Here is a 23,141-nt window from a genome sequence, read left to right on the forward strand (position 1 = left end):
CTTTCTTCAAATGGCATTCAAGAAATTTAAAACCATTTTTCAATCTTCTTTCCTACTCCTACACGGGTAATGGGGTATATCTCACCCTCAAATTAAAACCACGTGACTGACATATATAACATAACTACTAAAATACAAATCCATATGAACGGTGGATATGCTCTTATGGATGAACATAATTCTTTTTCCCTGTGCACAGATCCCACCCTGACATTAAATTAAACTAAATTTATACCAGCTACCTTCAATTTAGTTTTGTATTTTGCAACCCCTTGTTTTGTTTTGCAGTTTTGCTTCCTTCCACTTGATCACATTAGATGTATTGAATCCAATTGCCAACCCTTCATCCAATGGCATAGCCCCCTTAACTGAAAGCCGCAATTTGGTGCATCCCCACTTGCCCATTAATTTCTCCCACTTTCATATATATATATAGACGCACAGAGAATATATTATTATCCCAAACCACACATTGTTAAACCAGAGGCAGAGGGTTGCATATTCTGCTTGACAAAAATGTCAGAGCTTCCATGTCCAAGCTATGACATGTACCATTCACAACCCTCTGAATATGGCACCTCAGAGAGTGGAAGTGGAACTGACAGCTTTCACAAGTTCTTTGAGGGATGGGTGGTTGAGCAAAACCAACACCTGAAGGAGCTGGTGGCATCTACAACAACAGAGCTCACAGATGAGAAGCTTCAGGCTCTGATTGATGGAGTTGTCAAGCATTATGAGTACTATTACGAGGCCAAGTCAAAGTGCGCAAAGCATGATGTTCTGGCCATGCTATCTCCAACATGGAGAAGCTCCTTGGAAGATGCTTTTCTTTGGATTGGTGGTTGGAGACCAAGCATGGCTTTTCACCTTCTATATTCCAAGGCTGGGTTGCAATTTGAGGCCAAGTTGGATGAACTCCTTCAGGGTCTAAGAACATCTGATTTGGGTGATCTATCAGCAACTCAGCTAGCTCAAATTGATGAGATTCAGAAGAGGACAATCGCAGAGGAGAGGGAAATCACAGATATGATGGCAAGACATCAAGAAACAGTGGCAGATGCATCAATGGTGGAACTTTCTCATGCTGTTTCTGAGATGTTAAGGGCCAATGAAACTGACAAGGGTGGAAAGAAAGAGGTAGAGGAGAGGGTTGATTCAGCTTTGATGCCAAAGGAAGAAGGATTGGAGGAGATTTTGCAAAGAGCTGATGATTTAAGGCTTAGAACACTTCAAGGTATTGTCAATATTCTGAGGCCAAAACAGTGCATTCACTTCTTGATTGCAGCTGCAGAACTGCACCTCAGGCTGCATGAGTGGGGCAAGAAGAGGGATACAAGCAGAAGGCTCAATGAAGGCACTTCTAGTGATAAGGGTACAACCCCTGATTTGTCAACTACTTCAAGATAACATTAACAATTGCAAATTTGCAACTTTGGAACCATCAGAATCAAGGATTCGACCTTGAATTTTTATCTTGTTTTATTTAAGGGACATTTAATTAGGATAGCATGAAAGCAAACTAATTTTTTTCTATTATTGTTGTCTGCAATAAACCCAGCAAAGGGGTCTTATTGATTTATGCATCAATTTGAGTTAGACTTCTGCTTAAATATCAATTGCAATATTTCACATTGGCAAAATGTTAAATGAATTCAGGTTTCTGAAAAACAGACCAAGGCATACTTATGATTGTATTTGCAGACTAATATCTTCTTGTCTTGCAAGAATGCAAAATGAATAGTTACATAGATCTGTATTCGGTAAAAATGAAGACAAATGACATGCTGAAATTCTTGAAATGAAAATGTTTAAACAAATGATATTCAAATATAAAAACCTGCTGACTCCTTTCTACAAATGGATGCAGCAACATCAGCCTAGACCTGCAATCCTTGATTTTGAAGTATCTTTAATGCCATATCGCCAAGTACTAAAAATTATAAAATTAAAACTTCGTGAATCGGCTTTTTGGGGTTGTGGGTTAATTGATTAATGGATTTGGTCATTTGGTAGTAAAATGACACTGTTTGTGTTTTACAAGATACGATTTTTGGTTTTTGGTCGAAGGAAGATATGATAAAGAAAGGAAAAGGGTCTTCCCAAAACAAAAAAGGGGATAATTGGACCCAACATGGAAGGCACAACGAACCAAACAGTTTGACATTTGTTAACAATTTTATTTGTTGATAGTACTAATGTAGAAATTTCAGTCCAAAACAAAAATCTATATAGAGATCCTCCAAAAACAAAATTTCTTAGGAAAAAGAAGTTTCCATTGATAGAAAAAATTTTTATTATCGATAAAAATACTTTTAAATAATTTAAAAATATAAATAAAAATTTAAAAAGAATATTATTTTTTTAAGTGGTAAATAATTTTTATATTTAACAAATTATTTATACAATTGATCCAAAATTTTATAGAAATGTTTAGATATATATTTAAAAAATACATACACAAAATAGGATACAAATTTGATCTCTATATTTTTAGTTTATTTTTTAAAAATATTATTAGTTTTTGGTAAAGAAATCACAAAAAATATATACTTAGTGAAAAATCATCAAATTTTAAAGATAAAAATATCTCTTTTTTTTAATCATGCTTATACAAAATTACATTAAAATTTAATTTCTAAAATATTTTTTGAGAACACATATTTAATATTAGGCATTTTTATCACGTTTTTAAATTATATGAGAGCATTTTTGTTAATAATAAAATTTAAATGTATTTTTATTAGCGACAAAATTATTCGAGTGTATTTCTGATAGTTTATCCGATAAAAAAAAGAATTAATTTGATAAATTTTTTTTTTAAAAAATATTTATAATTTTCAAAATTACAACACCTTACTTTATCTATGGTAAATTAAAAAGATTATACACTTGTTATGCTAGTTTTGATAAATTTAAGAATTTTTAGAAAGTATTTAAAAATTTTATTAATATAATTTTATATATTAATAAATATCTATTTTATATATATATATATATATATATATATATATATATATATATATATATATATAAAATAGTCATTTATACTAAAATTTAAAAATAATTTTAGTACATTAAAATTTACCATTTTTAATAATGAATTTAATTTTAAAATATCGACCATATATCATTCAATTATATATGATTTTTTAGATAATTATTTATGAATTAATATAAAAATAATTATTTTAGCTGTAAATTATATAATTAAAATTTAATTTTGATGAATTAGTGTAAATAATTATTTAAAAAATAAAAATTATATGTCTTTAAAACTCATATTAAGATTATAAAATAAAATTTTTTTTATTAGTGATAAGTTTAAGGACACATGTTATCCTATAGATGAACCCTGTGTCTCTGTTATAGTGTTACTTATCTCTCTTAGTTCTTACCCTCAAAATTGAATTCTGTGCCTTTACATTATCAGTGCGTATGTGGGGTGCACACCTTAGCGTCGGCATCATTTCCGGAAACTATCTTCATTGTGGGAATCAAATCTTTGTCTCCGTTTATTCCTCAATAATGAATGTTGCAACACCTCTTTTTATTTTTTTCAAAAGAGGAAAATAAATTTCCCAAAGCAAGGCTTGACTGTTCGTGAAAATAGTAATTAATATAAAGTCTGTATATTATCATTCAATTTGATTATAGGTAGAGTCAAATTTTTTATCTAAAAATGGTTAAAAATTAAAAGCTTATTGAAACTTATAAATTGAATTGAATTGATTGCCAGTGCGAGTGCAAATAAATCAGGAGTAATTGGAATAGTGAAACGTGTGATTTGAAGGGTATGGGTTTTTAATAGGGTGTTTATTATTCTGATTTTAGAAGATGGAAGGAGTAAGTAAAAGGTGAAATGTAATAAAAAGGAAGAAAGAGAGTGGATCGGATGCGACTGTGAAAGTGAGAAGACAATAGAAGAGTAGAGTAAAGTGTGGGAGAGTTTGGTGGGTAATAATAATTAACCTTCCACACAGGGTCCTCTGAGTCTGAGTGTGAGTGAGTATGAATATGAAGCCAAAGAAAACGTGTTAAGCACAAAAAGCCAATTCCTACAAACAAATTCCAAATCTCAATTCTCCTCTGCTCAACAGTCGCGGTATCACCAAGTAAAGTAATCACCTCATTCCCTTTTTTTTCCAATTCGCTGCCTGATTTTCATCCTGATCAAATTTTGGGGATTTAATTTACTTTTTATCTTCTGAGATGATAAAGAAAAAAGAAGCTGTTTTTGATTTGCTCATATTCCATTGACGTGCATTTATAATATTGTGCTTCAGGTTATTCACATAGATATAGATAATATTTTATACGTTGCAGCTTCCACTTGCTCCTCTGCATCTGTTCGAATGGTGGTGTTTGGTTTCTTCTTGAGGTAATTCTTGGTGCAGGAGATAGTGTTTTGAGGTAAATTAAGTGAATTTTGTTCGATTAGAATGGGGAAATAAGCTGATAGTTCAAATTCTGTGCTTGAATCTGAATACACCGCCGACATTTCATCAATGGGCAAAGAAAATGGGTCAGCAACGCCGAAGGAAGAAGGCAGTGATGACGGTTACTCAAGTCTTGAGACTGTTGAATTAGAATCTCAGTCACGACCTAGCTTAGAGAAGGACACAGGTTTGCCAAGTTGTCGCGTGTGCCAATGTGCCGAATCTGATAAAAGGGGAGATGCTGCCCTAGAATTTTTGGGCATCACTCCGGTGATCAAAGCTTGTAAATGGAATGGGGAAGATGGGGAGGTAAGGTCAGAAGGCCAGGGAATTCAGAAAAATATGTCTTTTAACAAAAATGTTGGAAACAAATCTGGGATGGTGGAATTTGTAGGCCCTAATGGGGAGGTTTTCATGTGTAGAAGTGATGTGGAGATTGGTTTGTCTCACCAAGATGCATTGATTGAACTTGGTTGCTGTTGTAAGAATGACCTTGCTTTAGTACACTATGCTTGTGCACTCAAGTGGTTTATTAATCATGGATCAACAATTTGTGAAATATGTGGACACATAGCCAATAATATCAGAATCTCTGACTTCAACAAGGTTGTTGGTTCTCTGAAGGAATATGAAGCCTTGAGGGAGAGAACTGTCAGTGGGGATCCTGGTCCTCATGTTCATGCGAATAATAATACTGGCGTTGATCCTGACGCTGTGGCTGCTATCCGGAGGCAGCGGCTAAGTGAGATTGCATTATGGTTTTGTCCTCATAATACCAGTAGTATAAACAACAATAGCAATGCCGACACAGTTTCACAGGTGGCTTCTGAGCAGCCTTCAAATTTTGTTACTGAAGATGCTGGCCCTGCACAGAGTCCTGCAACCAAGTGGGCCGTGGAAGGCACAGGGATCCTGCTTGCTACTGGCCTGCTTACAATCACCCTTGCGTGGCTGATAGCTCCCCGAGTTGGAAAGGTACGTAAGATTTAAAGCCAATCACAATAAGTGGTGAAACATACCAAATTCTTTATATGGTAATTTCTTGCCTAGATGTCTTTTGCCTGAATGTGTCTGCATATTTTGGAACTGCCCTAAGTATGGGGCCTCAAAACCTATGCATTTACATTAATTATTATAGGGTTGAATTTCAGAATGTTAATGATGCATGCATTGGGGTCATGCAAGCATGGTATTTCACTAAAACATGGAGCAAAGATACTAGTTTGTCATTGCTTCCATATAATTTGTAGAGCTTGCCTTTATTTCTCATGTCTCTCTATCTGCTAGATTAATACGAAATTGGAAACTTTAGCTAGCAATTTTATTCAAGGAATTTGTTATCATTTTTATAAAGGACATGAGATTAATAATGGACTCACGTTGATGTTATGGACTGGTATTCTCATACTGATCACTTATAAGGTCTTCTTCCCTTTGGCCATACGCATATTTAGGGCTTGTTTGGGTATGCGTCTAACTAGAAAGCCTCACAGAATTAAACTAACAAACAATTAACAATCAAATGGATCTAATTACTCATAGTGTAATAAATCATCGTTCGTTTATAGCTCAAGATTAAGTCTAGCTTAGAGTTTAGATAACTTACTCAGCTCTAATGTTTAGAGCCACATCATTTGATCAATCAATATGAATTATGTGGACTTTTGCTTATATTCATCTGTAGGCTTCATTTTTTGGTGTCTTTCTTTTGATGTGTGTGCTCTGTGAACATCTATCTTAAGAAGAATAATGTCACTAGCGTTTGTGTTGTAAGGTGGTCACTTTTCTCGGAAAAGTCATTTTTTAACTCTCTGGAGCACTGGCTGCACCACTTTACCCTAGAACAAGTTTTGCTGGCTAACTATGAAATGGCTCTAATGAAAAAAATTGAGGCTTAACTCTTATAGCAGGTTGTATTTTATGCTATCATTCTGTGCTTCTGGCCCCAAACCTGACTAATTGCTCCATTCATGGCAACTTCGAGAGTTACTGATTTGGATGCGCAAAGGAAGGGACTGGACAGCCTTAATCACATCATAGCTTTCTTAGTCTTAGTTGAATATAGTTTTTTCCATGTTCGGGTTCATTCCAAAATACAGTGGTGTTGGTTGTGTTTGGAAGCTGATTATACAACTTGTTTGCTTCTTCCATATTGATTTTGGTTAGAAGCCTGCATAATTCAACCTAACCTATAGTTGATCGTATTGTTGTACAGAAAACAGCCAAAAGTGGTCTTCACATCCTACTTGGAGGTGTTTGTGCTTTAACAGTGGTTGTTTTTTTCCGCTTTGTAAGTACTTCACGCACCTTTCTATTGTATTTTGTTTGAGAAATTTGATCGAGTTTTGATTCTTGGATCCTGATAGTTTTGTATACTTGAGTTATTGCAGTTTGTGCTTACCAGAATCAAGTACGGACCTGCACGTTATTGGGCAATCTTGTTCGTTTTCTGGTTTCTTGTGTTTGCAATATGGGCTTCACGGACACATGGTGCCCATACAACGTGATTCCTTAGTACTTAGTAGTTAGTACAGCGCTATAGAGTCTTGTTTTGTTTTTCATTTCTCTTGAGCCTTTCATTTGAAATTCATTTATGACCGGGTCTATTTCATAGTAGATTATTATTATTATCATTATCATTATTACTATTAAATGTAAAATAGCTATAACGTTGTTTGTAAAGCTACATTTCTTTCTATGAGATCGTGTTTAGTTATTTTGAAGAACTAATAAAAATAAATTTGAAGAAAAATAAATTTTCGTTGTCTTGTAATTAACTTATTATAGCTTTACTTACTTTGATTGATTGATTGAAATAACAAGCCATGGAAATTTAATGGAATCAGTTGAGAGAGCATAAAAGGGAGGATTCGAGATCCAAATCAAAGGGTGGCCTGCCGTACCTATATTTGGCGCATAGCATTGGGCCGGATACTCTGTTTTCGGCTGTAATTGTAATACATCATCATTAGTCATTATGATGATGGATTATAGAGAATTAAATATCTCCCCAACCGAAACACTCTTAGCATTTATGGTAATGGAGCGAATAATCATATCGGACAAAGTTTGACATAGACATATAGTGGAGTTATCAATTATCATAGTTAAGGAATGAGCATTGTTGGTTTCCACAATAGATCCTTTGAATCTTGTTTGGTAGTGTGATTCATTACTTAATTGTGGTGTGTGAAGTGAAGGAGAACCAAACCAAAATGAAATATCACTTTCCATTTCGTCTTATTTTGAGTGATTGGGTTGTTGTGGTTTGTGAGTGTATGAGGGGTCCCTCTTCATCTTCCTCATAACCACATAATCAATACTGAACCAAACAGTAACGAGGTAAATTACACGTGCATGATCCACATAAAAACAATTTTCATATTTGAACTGTTCGGAGATACCTCACATAAGAGTTTCCATTTATTTTGGCTCTGTGCTTCTGTTGTTGTTCTACACTGCCGTTGCCTTGTCATCACGATTTCTCTAACGTTATCTTTCTGTTTTTAATGGCTCAGAACTCACTCCACTTGTACATTTTTATGTAACTCTTTCTCCTTCTCCCTCTCCTTCTACCATGAAAAGCCTCTTCCTTGTATCGTTCCTTGCACCAAGGTACACCCTTTTCTTTCTTTCTTTATTTATGACCTTATTTACTTCGCAAGTTCAAACCTGTTCTTGTAACAAAGATATGTTGCTGAAAGTTCCTCGTGTTGGGTTAGCAGTGCCCCAGTTGGAAGCAGACCCTTCTCTCAACATTTAACCACCAAGTGCTTTGGCAAGCAACTTCACTTCCACTCTCGATGTGTTCTTTTCTCTTCATACACGTAAACACCTCTCTCTCTCTCTCTCTCTAGTCATATTCTCATGCTGCTTTGGTTTGTATTGCTCAACTCTGACGTGTCTTTCTTGCATGGATTATGTGGTTTGTGTTGTGAAGATGTTCTGCAACGCTATCTGTTGTGCCGGAACTACAAGAAAAGGAAACATTTGATGGAGAGAAGGCTTCTTTGCTTCTCAAAGATCTCAGAAAGACCTTTAATTCAGGGAAGACAAAGAGCTATGAGTGGCGAATTTCACAGTTGGAAGGCATAGCCAAGATGCTAGAAGAGAAGGAGAAGGAAATTCTTGATGCTCTTAATAAAGACCTTTCTAAACCAGGATTGGAAGGATATATATCTGAGGTCTACAATTTCCTACTTTCATTTTCTGCTTCATGATTTTCTCTTTTTAACCAGTGCTTTGAAGAAAAATATCTCCATACAACTGTATTGTTTTTCCTCTGCTTCCTTTTGTCATGATGGCATTGAGTTTTTCCATTTGTCTGAAGATTCACCTCAGGCTCAGATTATATCGTGGTGCTTATTTATGCAGGTTTCCCAGGCAAAATCATCATGTAGTGAAGCACTTCAAGAACTGAAACACTGGATGAAGCCGGAAAAGGTAATAATTACTTGCTTAACAGAAGAGGATTGTGCCACATTATATACATTGACATTAATAGCACAATCTGTTTTCCCATTCAGGTCAAAACTTCATTCACCACATTACCATCATCAGCAGAGATTGTGTCAGAACCATTGGGAGCTGTGTTGGTCATCTCCACATGGAACTTCCCTTTCTGTATGTAAAGTTGTCTTCCTTTTCAGATATTTGCCATATCTAAACAGCATTTGTTTCTATCAAATACAACTTTTCCGTACTTGTGTTGTTATCAATGTTGTTGAAGGTTTGCACATATAGAGAAGTCTATCATACATTTGCATATTTATCATGTTTAAAGTTTTATTATCTAATGAGTTCTCAATTTTCTCATAAATTTCTTGGAATCCTTACACTATCTAGTGCAGTGACTTTGCAACTTGTACTTATCGTTCCCTTCACAATGATGAGTTCTTAATTACCTCCTGTGTTCAGTGTTATCAATGGATCCTGTCATTGGAGCCATATCAGCGGGTAACACAGTGGTCTTGAAACCATCAGAAATTGCTCCGGCAACTTCATCAGTACTTGCAAATTTGATTGAAGGTTATCTAGATAACTCTGCAATAAGAGTAGTTGAAGGGGCTATTCCTGAAACAACTGCACTCTTGGAACAGAAGTGGGATAAGATACTTTACACAGGTAGTGCTAGGGTCGGTCGCATTGTCATGGCTGCTGCTGCAAAGCACCTTACACCTGTGATTCTGGAACTCGGTGGAAAGTGTCCAGCTGTTGTTGATTCAGATGTCAATCTACAAGTTAAGGACATCTCCATCCTAAGCTCATTATTTACACATCCAAGTAACTTTTTTTTTTTTTGATGTAATAATCATTGAATTAAAATCTCAGGTTACTGCTAGGAGGATAATAGGTGGAAAGTGGGCATGCAATAGTGGACAAGCATGCATTTCTGTTGATTATATCATCACAAGAAAAGAATTTGCTCCAAAACTGGTTAGATTTTAAGAACTTATGTGAGCAGTTAAATCATATATATTTACATTATTCTTGATAAGTTTGTGCACACAACAGATAAATGCTTTGAAAGAAGAGTTGAAGCAATTCTTTGGCGAAGATCTGATGGAATCAAAAGACATGTCTCGTATTGTGTCCCCGACCCAGTTTTCCCGGCTGGTGAAGCTCTTGGATGAAGATAAAGTATCTGACAAAATTGTTTTTGGAGGTCAGAGGGATGAGATGAAACTGTGAGTGGAATTCTCATATTCTTTATTATTAAGATTCACATATATAGTATGATATTGTATCTTATTATTAATTCTCCCTCTTTGACTCTTGGATACAGAAAGATTGCACCAACTATCTTATTGGATGTTCCAGATGATGCAATGGTGATGCAAGAGGAGATATTTGGGCCAATAATGCCAATCATCACTGTGAGTACTTGTTGGCAAGGATAATATATAAGGCCATATTACCATATTATATATATTCCTTGACAATTGCTTCAACTTTAGGCCATATTCCATTTGTGCAGGTAGAAAACATAGTAGATAGCTTTGGCATAATCAAATCTAAGCCAAAACCTCTTGCTGCTTATCTCTTTACAAACAATGAGCAGTTAAAGAAGGCATATGTAGAAAATATATCTTCTGGAGGGATGCTCATCAATGACACTGTCATACATGTAGTGATTCTCTGATATCCCTTAATTATTTTACACATGAAAACTATAATCATATCACAACTACTTGACGTTTATGTGTGCATCGCCGATGCAGGTTGCGACTCGTGGTTTGCCTTTTGGAGGAGTTGAAGAAAGTGGAATGGGATGTTACCACGGGAAGTTCTCTTTTGATAGTTTCAGCCATAAGAAGTCTGTCCTCTATAGAAGTTTTGATGCAGATTCATCCTTAAGGTTCCCTCCATATACACCCGAGAAGGAAAAATTGTTGAAGGCCATTTTCAGTGGCAACATTATTCGCATAATTCTTACTTTGCTTGGATGGTCTTGAATTAGAATAACGCATATACAAGGGACATCCAAAGAATCTGTTTTTAATGACTCTAATTTTTAAGATGTCGAGCGAAGAATTGGATAAATTGTAAATGCGAAAATAATGGTCTAGGCTAGTGATTACCACGGCTTCCACTATTGTCAAGATGAAAATGACATAAAATGATGCTAAATCATGCAAGTGTGGTAACTCTATTTTGGCATGTTTAAATATATTTGACTATTAAGATTCTAGAGAGAGAAGTTGGGGCTTTAGAAATTAGAATCAAATACAAATTATTAACAAAAATAAGAGAGAAAAAAATAAAAAGCCAATGGCAAATAATAATGCCACATGTCACTCTTTGTGTTGTTCTTGGTATAAGTATTTTGAACCATTCACCATTTTTTTGGGAGGCAAATTGAAATAAACACATACACACTTATTATCCAATGAAAAATAAGGGATGCAAAAATAAATCATATATAAAGGGAAACAAGTGATGCTGTGTAATTGTGTATGATAGTATCTGTCTTTTTCCTTTACTGGTCAAATTCTTTCAATCCTTTGCCTTTTAATTTTGAAGTTTGAAAGAAAGAAGACAAATAAAATAAGATTGGTAGGAGCATGGCAGAAGTTTCGACGAAGCTGGGGAACAAGAAGAGTTAAGACAAATTAGTTATTTGATTTGATTGTAGCAAGAAAAGAAAAGAATAAGAACCATCTCATTCCCTCCTTAAACCCAAAACCCCTCCAAAAGGGAACTGAACTCTATTCTATTCCTTTCAACTAACTCCAAGTAAAGAACCAATTCATTCATGCACGTATCAGAGTCCTTCAAGAATCAAGTCAAGTCAACCCCCACCACTCTTGTGAATTCTCTCGTCATAGCTTTCTCCAGAGAACATTGAAAGAAAGAAGGATATGAAGATGAAGCTGGGATGGTTGGTTGTGACAGTTATGGTTTTGAACCTGTCAAGTCCTTGCTCAGCATGGTTTGGTTTTGGCAACAAACAAAAGACTTCAAAGAACTCTATTCTGCCAGCTCAGCCCTCCATCATCAACCGTGCTGCCCATGGTTCCTCCATTATCATCCCACTTTACGGCAATGTTTATCCTGTTGGGTACGTACCTACATAGAATCTTCTTTCTTAAACACACAAAAAGGGAATACCTTTTATGAATCTTGAAAGTATGCAATTTTGTATGGAAATGTATATGTAAAAAGAAAAAAAAAAGATTTGCATATCAAGATTCGCAATAGGAATATTTCATTTATTTAGTGATTGGGCCCTCTCTCTCTGCCTTTTGAAATTTATTTATTTGATTACCATTTGAAGAACAAAAAGAAAGGTGCACCGACACTAACAAGATTGGTTGCTGTTTATCCTTTAAAAGATGAAATTATTGTGTCTCATCCTTCCTTGAAACAATTATTGCAGGTTCTATAATGTTACTCTCAGCATTGGGCAGCCACCAAGGTCCTATTTTCTGGATGTTGACACCGGTAGTGACCTCACATGGCTTCAATGTGATGCCCCTTGTTCCCATTGCTCTGAGGTATTACATGGAAACTGATTTCTTCTACACAAAGAATGTGAACAAATGCTAACAAAATCTTATCCTTGAATACTTGTTTTGTTTGTCAGACTCCCCATCCACTGTACAAGCCCAGCAATGATTTTGTGCCGTGTAAAGATCCCCTATGCGCGTCGTTGCAGCCGAGTGATGACTACGAATGTGAAAGCCCTGATCAGTGTGACTATCAGATTGATTATGCGGATCAGTACTCAACACTTGGTGCACTTGTCAATGATGTCTATCTTCTCAACTTCACCAATGATGTCCAACTTAAAGTTCGGATGGCACTTGGGTTAGTCTTACTCACTCTTTGATTTGCTACCACCCCCTCCATGCATGTTCATGCTCTGATTCCTTTGTGCAGATGTGGATATGATCAGACTTTTTCGCCTTCTTACCACCCGTTAGACGGAATACTTGGGATTGGCAGGGGAAAAACCAGCTTGGTGTCACAGCTGAATGGTCAGGGCTTGGTGCAAAATGTTGTTGGACACTGCTTAAGTTCCCAAGGAGGAGGATATGTTTTCTTCGGAAATGTCTATGGTTCTTTTCGAGTGAGCTGGACTCCAATGTCATCCACAGATTCGTAAGCAGACCATTATCAGATCTCAGATGATTCATATAATTGATTGTATCATGTTCTGATTTGAATCCTGTGTCTCAGAAAACATTACTCAGCAGGGCCAGCTGAACTTGCTTTTGGAGGAAAGAAGAGTCGTTCTGGAAGCTTAACTGTGCTTTTCGACACTGGCAGTTCTTACACTTACTTCAACTCCAAGGCTTACAAAGCTCTCATTTCTTGGGTAATTTCTAAAGCATTCATCACTAGTATCATACCAATTTGGAAATGTTAGTTAAGAAGGGTCATTTTGTTCAACTTGGAAATGCAGTTGAAGAAGGAATTGCACAAAGTACCCATAAGTGTAGCAGCTGATGATCAAACCTTACCAATATGCTGGCGTGGTAAAAAACCTTTCCAGAGCATACGTGAAGTGAAGAGATACTTTAAGCCGCTGGCGCTTACTTTTAGCAATGCTGGAAAAGTTAAAACTCTATTTGAGATCCCTCTTGAAGGTTATCTGATACTATCAGTGAGTTCTAACCTGTAACCTTAAGCAACCTAGATGAATATATCATAGTAAAGGCAATGGACTAACGAATTGTTATGGTGGTGCAGAACATGGGAAATGTTTGCCTGGGAATTCTGAATGGCTATGAAGTAGGGTTGGGAGATCTCAACATAATTGGAGGTAGGAAATAATTAATTTCGTGTTAACGTTTTTGGGATTTGATGTTATATCATTAATTATAAAGATGTTGTTTGTTTATATATGCAGACATATCCATGCAAGACAAAGTGATGGTATTCGACAATGAGAAGCACTTAATTGGTTGGGCACCTGCAGATTGTACTCGTCTTCCAAGATCAAGAGCTTTCGGTATTTCATCATACTGAAAAAAGAAAAGAAAAATTCCTAGGTGGAGGTTGTTGTGCCATATATGGAGCAGGTTAATTCATGCTATCTTCATAATGTGTAGTGTTTGTGAATATAGTCATTGATCATCATCATGTATTAGTATATTACATTCTGATCGAGTAATGAATGTAATCGATGGAAATATGTGAATATTTCGCATCGCATTTATTTTTAGAGCTATGTTACACATAAAAGTCTTTTTGGCTTACAGTTTTACAAGTTGGACCAAGTCTAACAAAAATTACATTCATCCACTGGAGCATGATAACATGCGCGTCACTCAACCATTTCCAAAGCGCACTCTCATTCACCATTATGGAAGACGCTTCTTCTTCTTCTTCGCGTTCCTCATTCTCCTCCTCTTCTTCCTTCTTCTTCTCCTTCTTCTTTGCGTTTTTACTCCTTTTTCTTCGCGTGTTTTATTTTCACCGTTGTTTTTCTATTACTGTTGTTGTTGCTGCATTTTTTTCCTCCTCCTCTTTCTATTCATTTTGCAACATTGTGTGTTTTTTTGTTCTCCTTTGTTTGATTTTTTTTCCCAAAAAGAATTATAAGGAAATGAAATAAGATGAGGAAGAAGAAGCAAGTAGAAGATGAGGAGGGGGAAGAGGAAGAGTTTTTAATTATGCGAATAAAAATACACCCAAAACTTCTTAAAATACATTCAAATATTTTCGTGTTACACTCAAATATCTTTGTATTACACCCAAATTTGCTGCAAATACAGAAAAATGTTTTCTCTAATGCTGCATTTTTTTCTTCTTTTTTTTCTTATTTCTTTCTTTCTTTTAGTTAAATGAATGTAAGTTCATCCTCTTCCAAGTAATTTTGCAGCATTATGTATTTTTTCTTTTTTTGTTTTTATTCTTGTTAAGAGATTAGAGAAAAGGACAAATAGGTTCTTAACATTTTGCCCTGCGGACATTTTGTCTCTAACCATTTGAAAATACTTTTAAATCCCTGACCTTCACAAAACTTGGATGAATGAGTCCCTCCGTCTAAATGCTTCCGTCAGACCCAACGAAAAAGTCTGACGTGGCTCTCGTTCTGATGACCTGGCGTCACAGGTTGACACATGAACTGATGAGTGGAAAGATACTTTCGAAAATTGGACAAAGTCCCTCAACCTAAAAACTACAGTCGTTTCGCGTGTGTGCAAATCAAGAAAACAACACTCGCATAACAAATCAAAATATATATTATTTGCGTCTTCTTTTAAATATATGTGCATATATATATATAAAGAAAAATGATATCTTTGTCTAGGAAAATGATCATTTAATAACAAATCGCCATTTGAACTCCGATCTCATACTCAATGGAGCTCGTTCTACTTGTGGAAAGTCTAAAATGATCATTCAGAGCCCGATAATTATCACCAAGATTCTCGCTAGTTGCTCCGGTTAGACGAGTCTAACAATAGTTTTCATCTTATAGAATCAGAACGAAATTCCCTTGCTTAGAGGGATTTGCCACAACCAAATTATCTTCTCCAATGTGTTCTATAATGGATTATTTTTCTTTGGCCCCAGCAGTAAATGGTTTAATGCGACAATACATTCTGATGTTTCCTGCATCCAAAAGGAAAGAAATTATGTGAATTCCCTATTCACCTACATTGGATGATCCCGAATAAAAGTAGCAAAGATAATGGCACCTTTTAATTTTTGGATTTCATTGAACAATTTTCGATTTTCAGCCACAACAACCTGATAGTTCTCGGCTGCATGCGCCAGTGATTTAAGATTTACACCTAAACTGTTTAAAATAAAATGATTAACAGCTTGTTGTTAACCAAAGTGTAAAATAAAATAGGAAGAGTGAGCACTAACATGGCATGGGAACAATAGAACATACCTAATTGATTACACTCCTCTGCATAAACCTTTTGCTCTTGCATAACATCTTGCTTAATGGACTCCCAAGATAATTTCATTTTCTGCAAGATTTCAAAAAATTTGCACACAAGATTATAATGCTTAGCATTGTGAATATCATATTTGACATCAACACATTTGTAAGCGTACCTCTAGGTTACTAGATTGAAAATTTACAACATTTAGCATCTACTCGTTATTTTTTGAAACATAACAAGACTCTAATTGCGCCATTCTTCTAATTGCTGCTCATATGCTTTAGCTTTCTTTTCTATTTCTGCTTTAGCTTCCATAGCCTCTACTTCTAATCGTGAGCATTTTAATTTAAGTGCTTTTTTGCCTCAAGTGCTCTAATCCTGGATTGATACTTTTTTTCACGAACCTTGAAAAGATTGCTTTGCTGATGGCACAGGACAGGGAAAGAAAGTGATATGATGAAATCAATGCAGAAAGAAAAATAAGTCAAAGTAGTAATAAGTGTATTTGGCATACAGTTCTTGAATGTTCTGCTTGAGCTGACATGCGGCGCTCAAGCTCCTGGGAAACTTTTCTCAACAAGCAGGCGACGCACTGAATAACAAACATTAATATTAATGAATGAACGAAACGAGCCATGTGAAACACAAACCAAAAATGTTAAGGCCATACATACATAAGGCATTTCACCATTTCGCTTTTCAACAGTTTCTTCAAGAATACCATTCACAATAGAAAATTGGGATTAGAGTGGAATGCCAAAAGTAATTGTACAGAGCATGAACTATTACAAGGCTTGCATCACCTTAAAATCTAGAAAAACTAAAACTAGTGGACTTTAAGAAATTGACATTAAAGGCACGTGAATTTCCTTCAAAGATTCCCCAGATAAATATAATGATGTAGTATGATCCTGATGAACTTAACTTTAGCTACAGTTTCTTGAACAGTCTAGGAGAACTTACCAACCTCTGTATTCTCAAAGTAACCTCACAAGGGATGTTCAGTGAAGACTCTCTTAGCCTTGCGGCTAGAAGCCTCCCTAATAATGAAGTGTTTCATTTGTATATACTATCTAAAACCATTTCAGAACAAAATCCCTCAAATTTTTTATCTTACCTTACAGAATGGGCAACCCAAGAAGATTCTGTTCGGGTTGCTAACCGTCCTCGACATATACATTATTGCATAAACTCCACAGAAGCACCTCGGGGCGACATCGTCCTTTGGGTCTCCGGCGTGCACAACACAAGGAACTGAGCTTGAAGCTGAATTTTCTTGTCTTACTCTGCTGAAGCTTCTTCTTGACGTTGATGATGCTCCATTAGCAGGTAGAGCTCCTCACCACCAGCATACACAAAGAAACGTAATCAATTTAAGGATTAGGGCCAAATGCAAAACGGCGTAGCTTTTAGGTTGAGGGACTTATTTGTCCAATTTTCGAAAGTAGCCTTCCATTCATCAGTCCATGTGTCAACCCGTGACGCCAGGTCATCAGAATGGGAGTCATGTCAGACTTTTCCGTTGAGTCTGATGGAGGCATTTGGACGGAGGGACTCATCCGTCCAAATTTTGTGAAGGTCAATAGTCAGGGACGAAAATGTCCGCAGGACAAAAGGTCAGGGACCTATTTGTCCTTTTCTCAAGAGATTAAAACAAGAAGAAACTTGAGAAGGTAAAATAAAAAGAAAAAGATGAATAAAAAAAGAAGAAGAAGATGGTGATGATGATGAAAAAAAAAAGAAGAAGCAGTAGAAGATGAGGAGGAGGAAGAGGAAGAGTTTTGAATTATATAGAACTTATCATGATAAAAATACACCAAAAAATTCTTAAAATACACCCAAATATATTCGTGTTACACCTTAATATCTTCGTGCTACACCCAAATTTACTGCAACTATAGAAAAATATTTTCTCTAATGCTATATTTTTTCTTCTGAATTGAACCACACCTCAACCACTTGATTGGATTCAAAACAATAATAAATTTCGTTCTAGTTCAATTGATAATTTAAACCTGAATTATTTATTATTTTCAATAATGAGATAACTGATGGTAGAGAAAAAAGAGAAAAAGAAAATAAATTCCAATGAAAAAGAAGGAGAAAGAGGAGGAGGAGGAAGAGGTGGTGTTGATGACAACGATAACGAGAGAAAAAAATTACGAAGAGACACAGAGAAAAACGTAAAAGTGTGTGAATATAAATAACTTGTATAACTTATATAGTAAAAACGCTTGTATGTAGAAAATAATTCATATTTTTATTTAATATATGGATAGCTTATCTACTATTATCAGTACAACAACTTTGTCTAGATTTGACAAAAGGTGGTTTGATAAATCTGTGTGTGAAAAATATCCAGACTTAACATTTTTATTAGGGATTAAAGGAAAAGCTATCAAAATAGCCAAATAGATATCCATGGAGGGATTTTTTTCTGAAATAAAAAAATATTATTCTCAAAAATAACTTCATAATATTAATAGAGTTCGCCTCACTCCGGCGATTATGAAGTTAACTGCATTTTCGGCGGACTTCACTTCGAATTCTCATAAATAATTGGCTGACTCAAATTCTTAAACTTCATTATGGTAATGGCAATCATTATTATTGTTTACAGAGTAAATAAAAATACACGAGTACACAGGAATGAGTCGTATTTTTCTAGGAAAATAATGATTTTTTAATTTATAATAGAAAAAAAATCCTTGTCAAATATGGCGTATTCCTGTGTGTATCTATGTATTTCTGAAAACGATGATAATAGTTGTCATTGCCGCCAGCAATGTTGAAAAAATCATACTAGTTATCTATGTATTTTTTGTGTACATGTACTTTTAGAGACAATGATAATAGTTTAAAAATTTGAGTTTCATTCTCAATTAGGTTTTAGGGAGAATTTGGATTATAAAATTATAGAAATTCGTCAGGGTACAGTTAGGGGTAGCAATATGTATCCTATCCGCGAGTACCCAATTTGACCCCATCCAGTCGGGTAGGGTTGCCAACCCGATCCGCAGTGGATAGGGTAGGGTGCGGATTGAGCTTCAACCCTACCCAACCAACCCACACTCTATATATGTATATGTCATATACTTATATAAAAATACGTTTTAAGTGGATGTTGAATTAAAGACCTCTCACTAAATGCAAAAGATCATTGGTCACTAAAAGAAAATCCTTAATTGATCATTTAGTATTTTTTTTACATAAAAATCAGTTCTATTTTAAATTATCATCAAGTTACATAATAATATTGTATCTTTTTTGTAACTCGCGAATAGGATCGGATACCCGCGGGTTAAGAGTGGATAGGGTTAGGATTGGAATATTCTCAATCCGCAAATAGGGTAGGGTTGAATTTATATAAAATTCTCAACCCACATGTAGGGTTAGGGTCGAATCCAAACCCTACCCATTATCACCCCTAGGTTCGGCGAACTCATTTAAAAAAAAATACACTCCAAAAATTAAAATTAAAATAATTTATTTTTAAAAATAATATTTTTTAATTTATTTTTAAAAAAAATCTATTAGTAGAGATTATCCAAAAGAGAAACAAAGACTGCCAAATACTCACATTTAAATGGCATGGAAGTGAGAAAAGAGGTTCTCATTTCCCAAAGAGTCCCAAACTTCTTGATTTTATTAATACAAACACCTAAATTTTGAAATAGTTTAGTCTTAAAATGAGATAGATGTATTTTTATATTATTTTTAATTTCGTATTATGTTTTTTATAAATAAATTATAAATTTTTATTTTTTAAATTTATAAATACTAAGGGATTAATTTTTGAGTAAATATCTGTTTCAGTCTCTAATCATTTGGATGAGGGATTAAACGCTTTTCAACAATTGAAAATTATTCAAGCGGTCCACCTCCAACGACTACCTCCGCCTCTGGGAGATTTGCAAATCCTCCATCAAAGTCCTCACCCTCTTCAACAACAATAAAACCAGCAAAAATGTACAATTAAGACGTTTGTAAAAATGTCTCAACTATATTTAGTGGTTCACACGCCATTCATGCTGAAGAAACACAAACCAAAAAAATTGTCATACATTAAATAGAGAAATCGGTGATAACTCTTTCAATTCCTCTAGCACCTTCTGGGGTGACTCCGATTGGGAGATGCACGTGAGCAGGTTGGTGCGTCGTGTCTTCTTTTTTGGTCTCGTCGTCCTTGTCACCGGTGACGCGGTATTCGTTAAAACGCACGTTTATACACGTCGTCGATTCGTGAACCTTCTAGAAGCATGCAAGACAGTGAACAACCCGTTGTCGTTTGGGCCTCGTCGATTTTTGTGTACGGGATCAACTCCAAGGTCCTTTTCTTCGAGAAGGACCATACGGACCAGCCCACGAGCCTTTGCTCGGCAAGACAAGCGAGTTCTACGCCCCTCTCATCGCCTTCAATTGGAACGACATCGATCCTATACACATTGGAACTTCAAGTATCGACACCACTTGCAATCTGAGGCACCGAAAAAGGATAAGGAGCACTCCATGATCATCTACGAGAGCCCCCGGCCCGATATGCCATTGGTGCATTTGGTGTCGAACAAGCAGGATTTGCAGTACATGGCTAGGATCTGTGTATTTTCCTGGGACTTTGGGTTCTCTGTAGGATTCGATTTGTCCTAATTTTAGAGGAACAAAATTCTTCCACTGACACGTCAACACTCCACCATTTTTCAACCGATTACAAGAGGTGCAAAGACCATTTTCTTAGGTGGATGATGACTACTTGAGACCGGAATGAAAATTTATTCTTAATTTTTTTATTTTTGTCTTATATTTAAATTAACATTAGTCAGTACTCTATATCTTTTCACTAAAAGTGTCTTGTGGGTTGAATTATATTATATGGTTAAGTACGATTTTGGTCTTTAGGGTTTAGGCCGAAAATTTTATTCGTTTTCAACCCTTTTTTGTATTCGAATTCGACCCTAAAGTTCAACTTGGTTTTAAAATCATCTTTCAGACCAAAATACCCTTCTCTAACAACCCTTCTCCAACAATCCTCACTAAAACACCCAGTTTCTCTTTTTTTTATCATCCAAAATTTATGCTTTTGCTTTTATAGACACTAAAATAAATTTAAATAAAATTTTCATTAAGAAAATAAAGCATCATCAGCACCAGCGGTTTTCATAGCATCAGCAACAACAATGAAAGTTTTAAAATAAAAGTAAGGAATAAACAAGAAACACCAACTACAGCAGCAACAAGACATAACAAGAAAAAAATGTAATAAACAAGAAACAGAAATAGAAACCAGTACCAAGATGAGAGACTAACGATAGAAACAATTCTGCATTTCAAATATAAAAAAAATCAACAAAATAAAAAAATAGAATTGCAACCCTGTTTCGAGGGTTACCTGAAACTAGAGGTCGATCTCGGATGAGATCTTCCGTACTGGTCATAGCTGCTGTGTCTGGCAGGTGGATGACAGTCGGAGCTGGTACGTCCGACTTGTTGGACTGATGGTGCTGCTGATCCTTTGTCACCGAAGGCTAGGGGGTACCTGCAAGGGACTCCGATGCTTAAGTTAGCAAGGGTATTAAGCAGGTTTTATGTAGAATCAGAGTATGAGTTATACCTGGGTACTCCAGCGTATTTATAATGATGAGATGTGACCTTTTGGATAAGATAAGTTAGTTATCTTATCTTATCTTTATCTTTGAGTTGAGGTCAGCGTATCTTCAATGGAACCGCCTTTATCTCTATAGGCTTGGGTTGCCCTAGGATTTGGGTCGTGTTCCTCTGTTTGGGCCCTTTACTGGGCTCTCTTGTCGATTTGGCCGAGCTCTTTGAGAAGAGGTCGGCTAGTCGGACCTAAGGAGGTCGGTCGCTTTTATCGCCAATCATCCCGGGTCGGGTAACTCGACCCAGGGTATGAACAGTTCCCCTGCTTGAGCTCGGTCTTTTTGTCGAGGTCGAGTTTTTTGGACTTCGGTCCTTCTATGATGAAGCCGAACTCAAGCATTTCATCGATTTCTTTCTTATGTAGAATCTTTTGAATGTAGAACGTTTTCCTTTAAAAGCGCGCGCTTTTATATCAGCGCTTTTTTGGGAACGCGAGAAGGTTTTAATATCTGCATTTAATTGCCCCATTTTCTCTTGGTTTTTTATTTTGAATTTCTCAATCAAAAAACGGTTTCTCTTCTTCACTTCTTCTTCGTAACTTCTCTCTTTACTCTTTCATTTTCTATTTCTTTCGTAGCTTCTTCCGTCTGTTCTGTCGCTACTTTCTGTGGAAGAGGGGTGATTCCCAGGTTTTTTCCTCCGCAGTTTTCCGCTTTCAAGGGGTGGCTTTATGGCTTCTGTTCTTTTTGGCTTTCGAGGTTTTCTTCTACTTTTTTCCAGGTTTGTTTTTTCTTTCTTCTGTTTCCTTATATGTGGAAAGTTTGCATTTTGTTTAGAGGAAGTTTGGGTCTTTCTGCTTTTATCATGTCTGATTGTTGCATGCTCTGGAATTTCTTCGTTTTTGGTGCGAATCTTTTTCTTGTTGCTTGAATCTTTTTCTTTATGTTGTCACCGTTTCTGCTTGTGCCTTCGCTGATGATTTTTTGCTTGATTCCGAAAAAGTTTACGTCTTTGCTGTTTTTCTGCTTGGCATTTTTTGGTGTTTTTGACAATGCTTTTGCTGATAAACTGTAGAAGGGTGGCGACTTTGTGTTTTTACTTCCTTTGTATCCTTTGAGACTTTATTTTCTTTTTGATGGGTGTCAGGAACGTGAGCTGTAGAGATTTCTTAAAGAACCTTGCTTTGTTACTGCCTCTAAGGGATGCCCCAGAACTTTTGGCTTGAGTCTTGGGGTTTTCCTTTTCTGTTTGTCCGTCCGTCGAGTTGTTTTGCCCCTCATCCGAGATGTTTTTTAAGTAATCCGCTCTTCTTTTCTTTTTGTAGGATTTAGTTGGCCTCATGTCTTCCCGAAATAACGTTGTAGAGATGCCTTCCCAGGTCCCTGAGGGCATGGCCGATTGGGTGGACTCGATGGTTCTTATGTGTGTCTCTCTGGTTGATTCTGAGTTTTGCGCGCAGCTTAGGCAGTTTCATAGTGTCTGTAGTAATCCTGGTGATGAGAAGAACTATGAACTTGTCCCTCCCTCTTCTGACAAGAGAGTCTGCTTCTCTACTCGGGTTGTTGATGATCGCCCTTTCTTTTATGTTTATGACTTTTTCTTTGGTCAGCTGGGTATCACCCTTCCTTTTACTAAATTTGAAGCCGACCTGTTATGGTCCTGTAATGTCGCCCCCTCTCAACTTCACCTTATTTCCTGGGGTTTCATAAAGATTTTTCAATTGTTGTGCAATGGTTTTGGTATCCCTGCTTCCCAATCT

General features: G+C 36.0%; 4 protein-coding genes across 10 annotated transcripts; all 4 read left to right on the top strand.

The window, feature by feature from the left end:
- Window positions 1–288: 288 nt before the first annotated feature.
- On the top strand, window positions 289–1,697 carry LOC130969938 (protein DOG1-like 4). The gene has a single exon (XM_057895859.1). The coding sequence runs from the start codon at window positions 517–519 to the stop codon at window positions 1,405–1,407; it is 891 nt and encodes a 296-aa protein (XP_057751842.1). The 5' UTR covers window positions 289–516; the 3' UTR covers window positions 1,408–1,697.
- Window positions 1,698–3,883: 2,186 nt separating this feature from the next.
- On the top strand, window positions 3,884–7,452 carry LOC130967615 (uncharacterized). 5 transcript variants are annotated; one of them, XM_057892555.1, is made up of 4 exons: window positions 3,884–4,117; window positions 4,284–5,411; window positions 6,652–6,726; window positions 6,827–7,452. In XM_057892555.1, the coding sequence occupies exons 2-4, from the start codon at window positions 4,506–4,508 to the stop codon at window positions 6,941–6,943; spliced, it is 1,098 nt and encodes a 365-aa protein (XP_057748538.1). In that variant the 5' UTR covers window positions 3,884–4,117; window positions 4,284–4,505; the 3' UTR covers window positions 6,944–7,452. The 5 variants fall into 5 exon arrangements, with proteins under 5 accessions (XP_057748538.1, XP_057748540.1, XP_057748537.1 ...); XM_057892557.1 differs by having other exon boundaries at window positions 4,303–5,411; XM_057892554.1 differs by having other exon boundaries at window positions 4,324–5,411.
- Window positions 7,453–7,653: 201 nt separating this feature from the next.
- Window positions 7,654–10,893, top strand: LOC130967613 (aldehyde dehydrogenase family 3 member H1-like). 3 transcript variants are annotated; one of them, XM_057892549.1, is made up of 12 exons: window positions 7,654–7,778; window positions 7,955–8,051; window positions 8,159–8,263; window positions 8,377–8,620; window positions 8,811–8,879; window positions 8,963–9,059; window positions 9,354–9,676; window positions 9,768–9,872; window positions 9,951–10,123; window positions 10,222–10,312; window positions 10,414–10,563; window positions 10,658–10,893. In XM_057892549.1, exons 2-12 carry the CDS (start codon window positions 8,014–8,016, stop codon window positions 10,889–10,891), a joined length of 1,629 nt encoding a protein of 542 aa, XP_057748532.1. In that variant the 5' UTR covers window positions 7,654–7,778; window positions 7,955–8,013; the 3' UTR covers window positions 10,892–10,893. The 3 variants fall into 3 exon arrangements, with proteins under 3 accessions (XP_057748532.1, XP_057748534.1, XP_057748533.1); XM_057892551.1 differs by having other exon boundaries at window positions 8,162–8,263; XM_057892550.1 differs by lacking the exon at window positions 7,654–7,778 and having other exon boundaries at window positions 7,808–8,051; window positions 8,162–8,263.
- An 872-nt stretch (window positions 10,894–11,765) lies between these two features.
- On the top strand, window positions 11,766–14,176 carry LOC130967614 (aspartic proteinase Asp1-like). The gene is made up of 8 exons (XM_057892553.1): window positions 11,766–11,997; window positions 12,316–12,433; window positions 12,523–12,746; window positions 12,819–13,040; window positions 13,119–13,257; window positions 13,345–13,545; window positions 13,632–13,704; window positions 13,792–14,176. The coding sequence occupies exons 1-8, from the start codon at window positions 11,798–11,800 to the stop codon at window positions 13,908–13,910; spliced, it is 1,296 nt and encodes a 431-aa protein (XP_057748536.1). The 5' UTR covers window positions 11,766–11,797; the 3' UTR covers window positions 13,911–14,176.
- The last annotated feature ends 8,965 nt before the right edge of the window (window positions 14,177–23,141 follow it).

This window comes from Arachis stenosperma, chromosome 3 (genome assembly GCF_014773155.1).
Source record: "Arachis stenosperma cultivar V10309 chromosome 3, arast.V10309.gnm1.PFL2, whole genome shotgun sequence".
Taxonomy (NCBI): domain Eukaryota; kingdom Viridiplantae; phylum Streptophyta; class Magnoliopsida; order Fabales; family Fabaceae; genus Arachis; species Arachis stenosperma.

Bases quoted from the DNA above. Each gene is read 5' to 3' on its own strand.
- LOC130969938 (XM_057895859.1), top strand. From the start codon at position 517: ATGTCAGAGCTTCCATGTCCAAGCTATGACATGTACCATTCACAACCC.
- LOC130967615 (XM_057892555.1), top strand. From the start codon at position 4,506: ATGGGCAAAGAAAATGGGTCAGCAACGCCGAAGGAAGAAGGCAGTGAT. The intron at 5,412-6,651 runs GTACGTAAGATT...ATTGTTGTACAG, and splicing joins TAGCTCCCCGAGTTGGAAAG to AAAACAGCCAAAAGTGGTCT. The intron at 6,727-6,826 runs GTAAGTACTTCA...GAGTTATTGCAG, and splicing joins TGGTTGTTTTTTTCCGCTTT to TTTGTGCTTACCAGAATCAA.
- LOC130967614 (XM_057892553.1), top strand. From the start codon at position 11,798: ATGAAGATGAAGCTGGGATGGTTGGTTGTGACAGTTATGGTTTTGAAC. The intron at 12,747-12,818 runs GTTAGTCTTACT...TCCTTTGTGCAG, and splicing joins AAAGTTCGGATGGCACTTGG to ATGTGGATATGATCAGACTT. The intron at 13,705-13,791 runs GTAGGAAATAAT...TTATATATGCAG, and splicing joins AGATCTCAACATAATTGGAG to ACATATCCATGCAAGACAAA.
- LOC130967613 (XM_057892549.1), top strand. From the start codon at position 8,014: ATGAAAAGCCTCTTCCTTGTATCGTTCCTTGCACCAAG. The intron at 9,677-9,767 runs GTTAAGGACATC...TTAAAATCTCAG, and splicing joins ATTCAGATGTCAATCTACAA to GTTACTGCTAGGAGGATAAT. The intron at 10,124-10,221 runs GTGAGTGGAATT...TCTTGGATACAG, and splicing joins CAGAGGGATGAGATGAAACT to AAAGATTGCACCAACTATCT.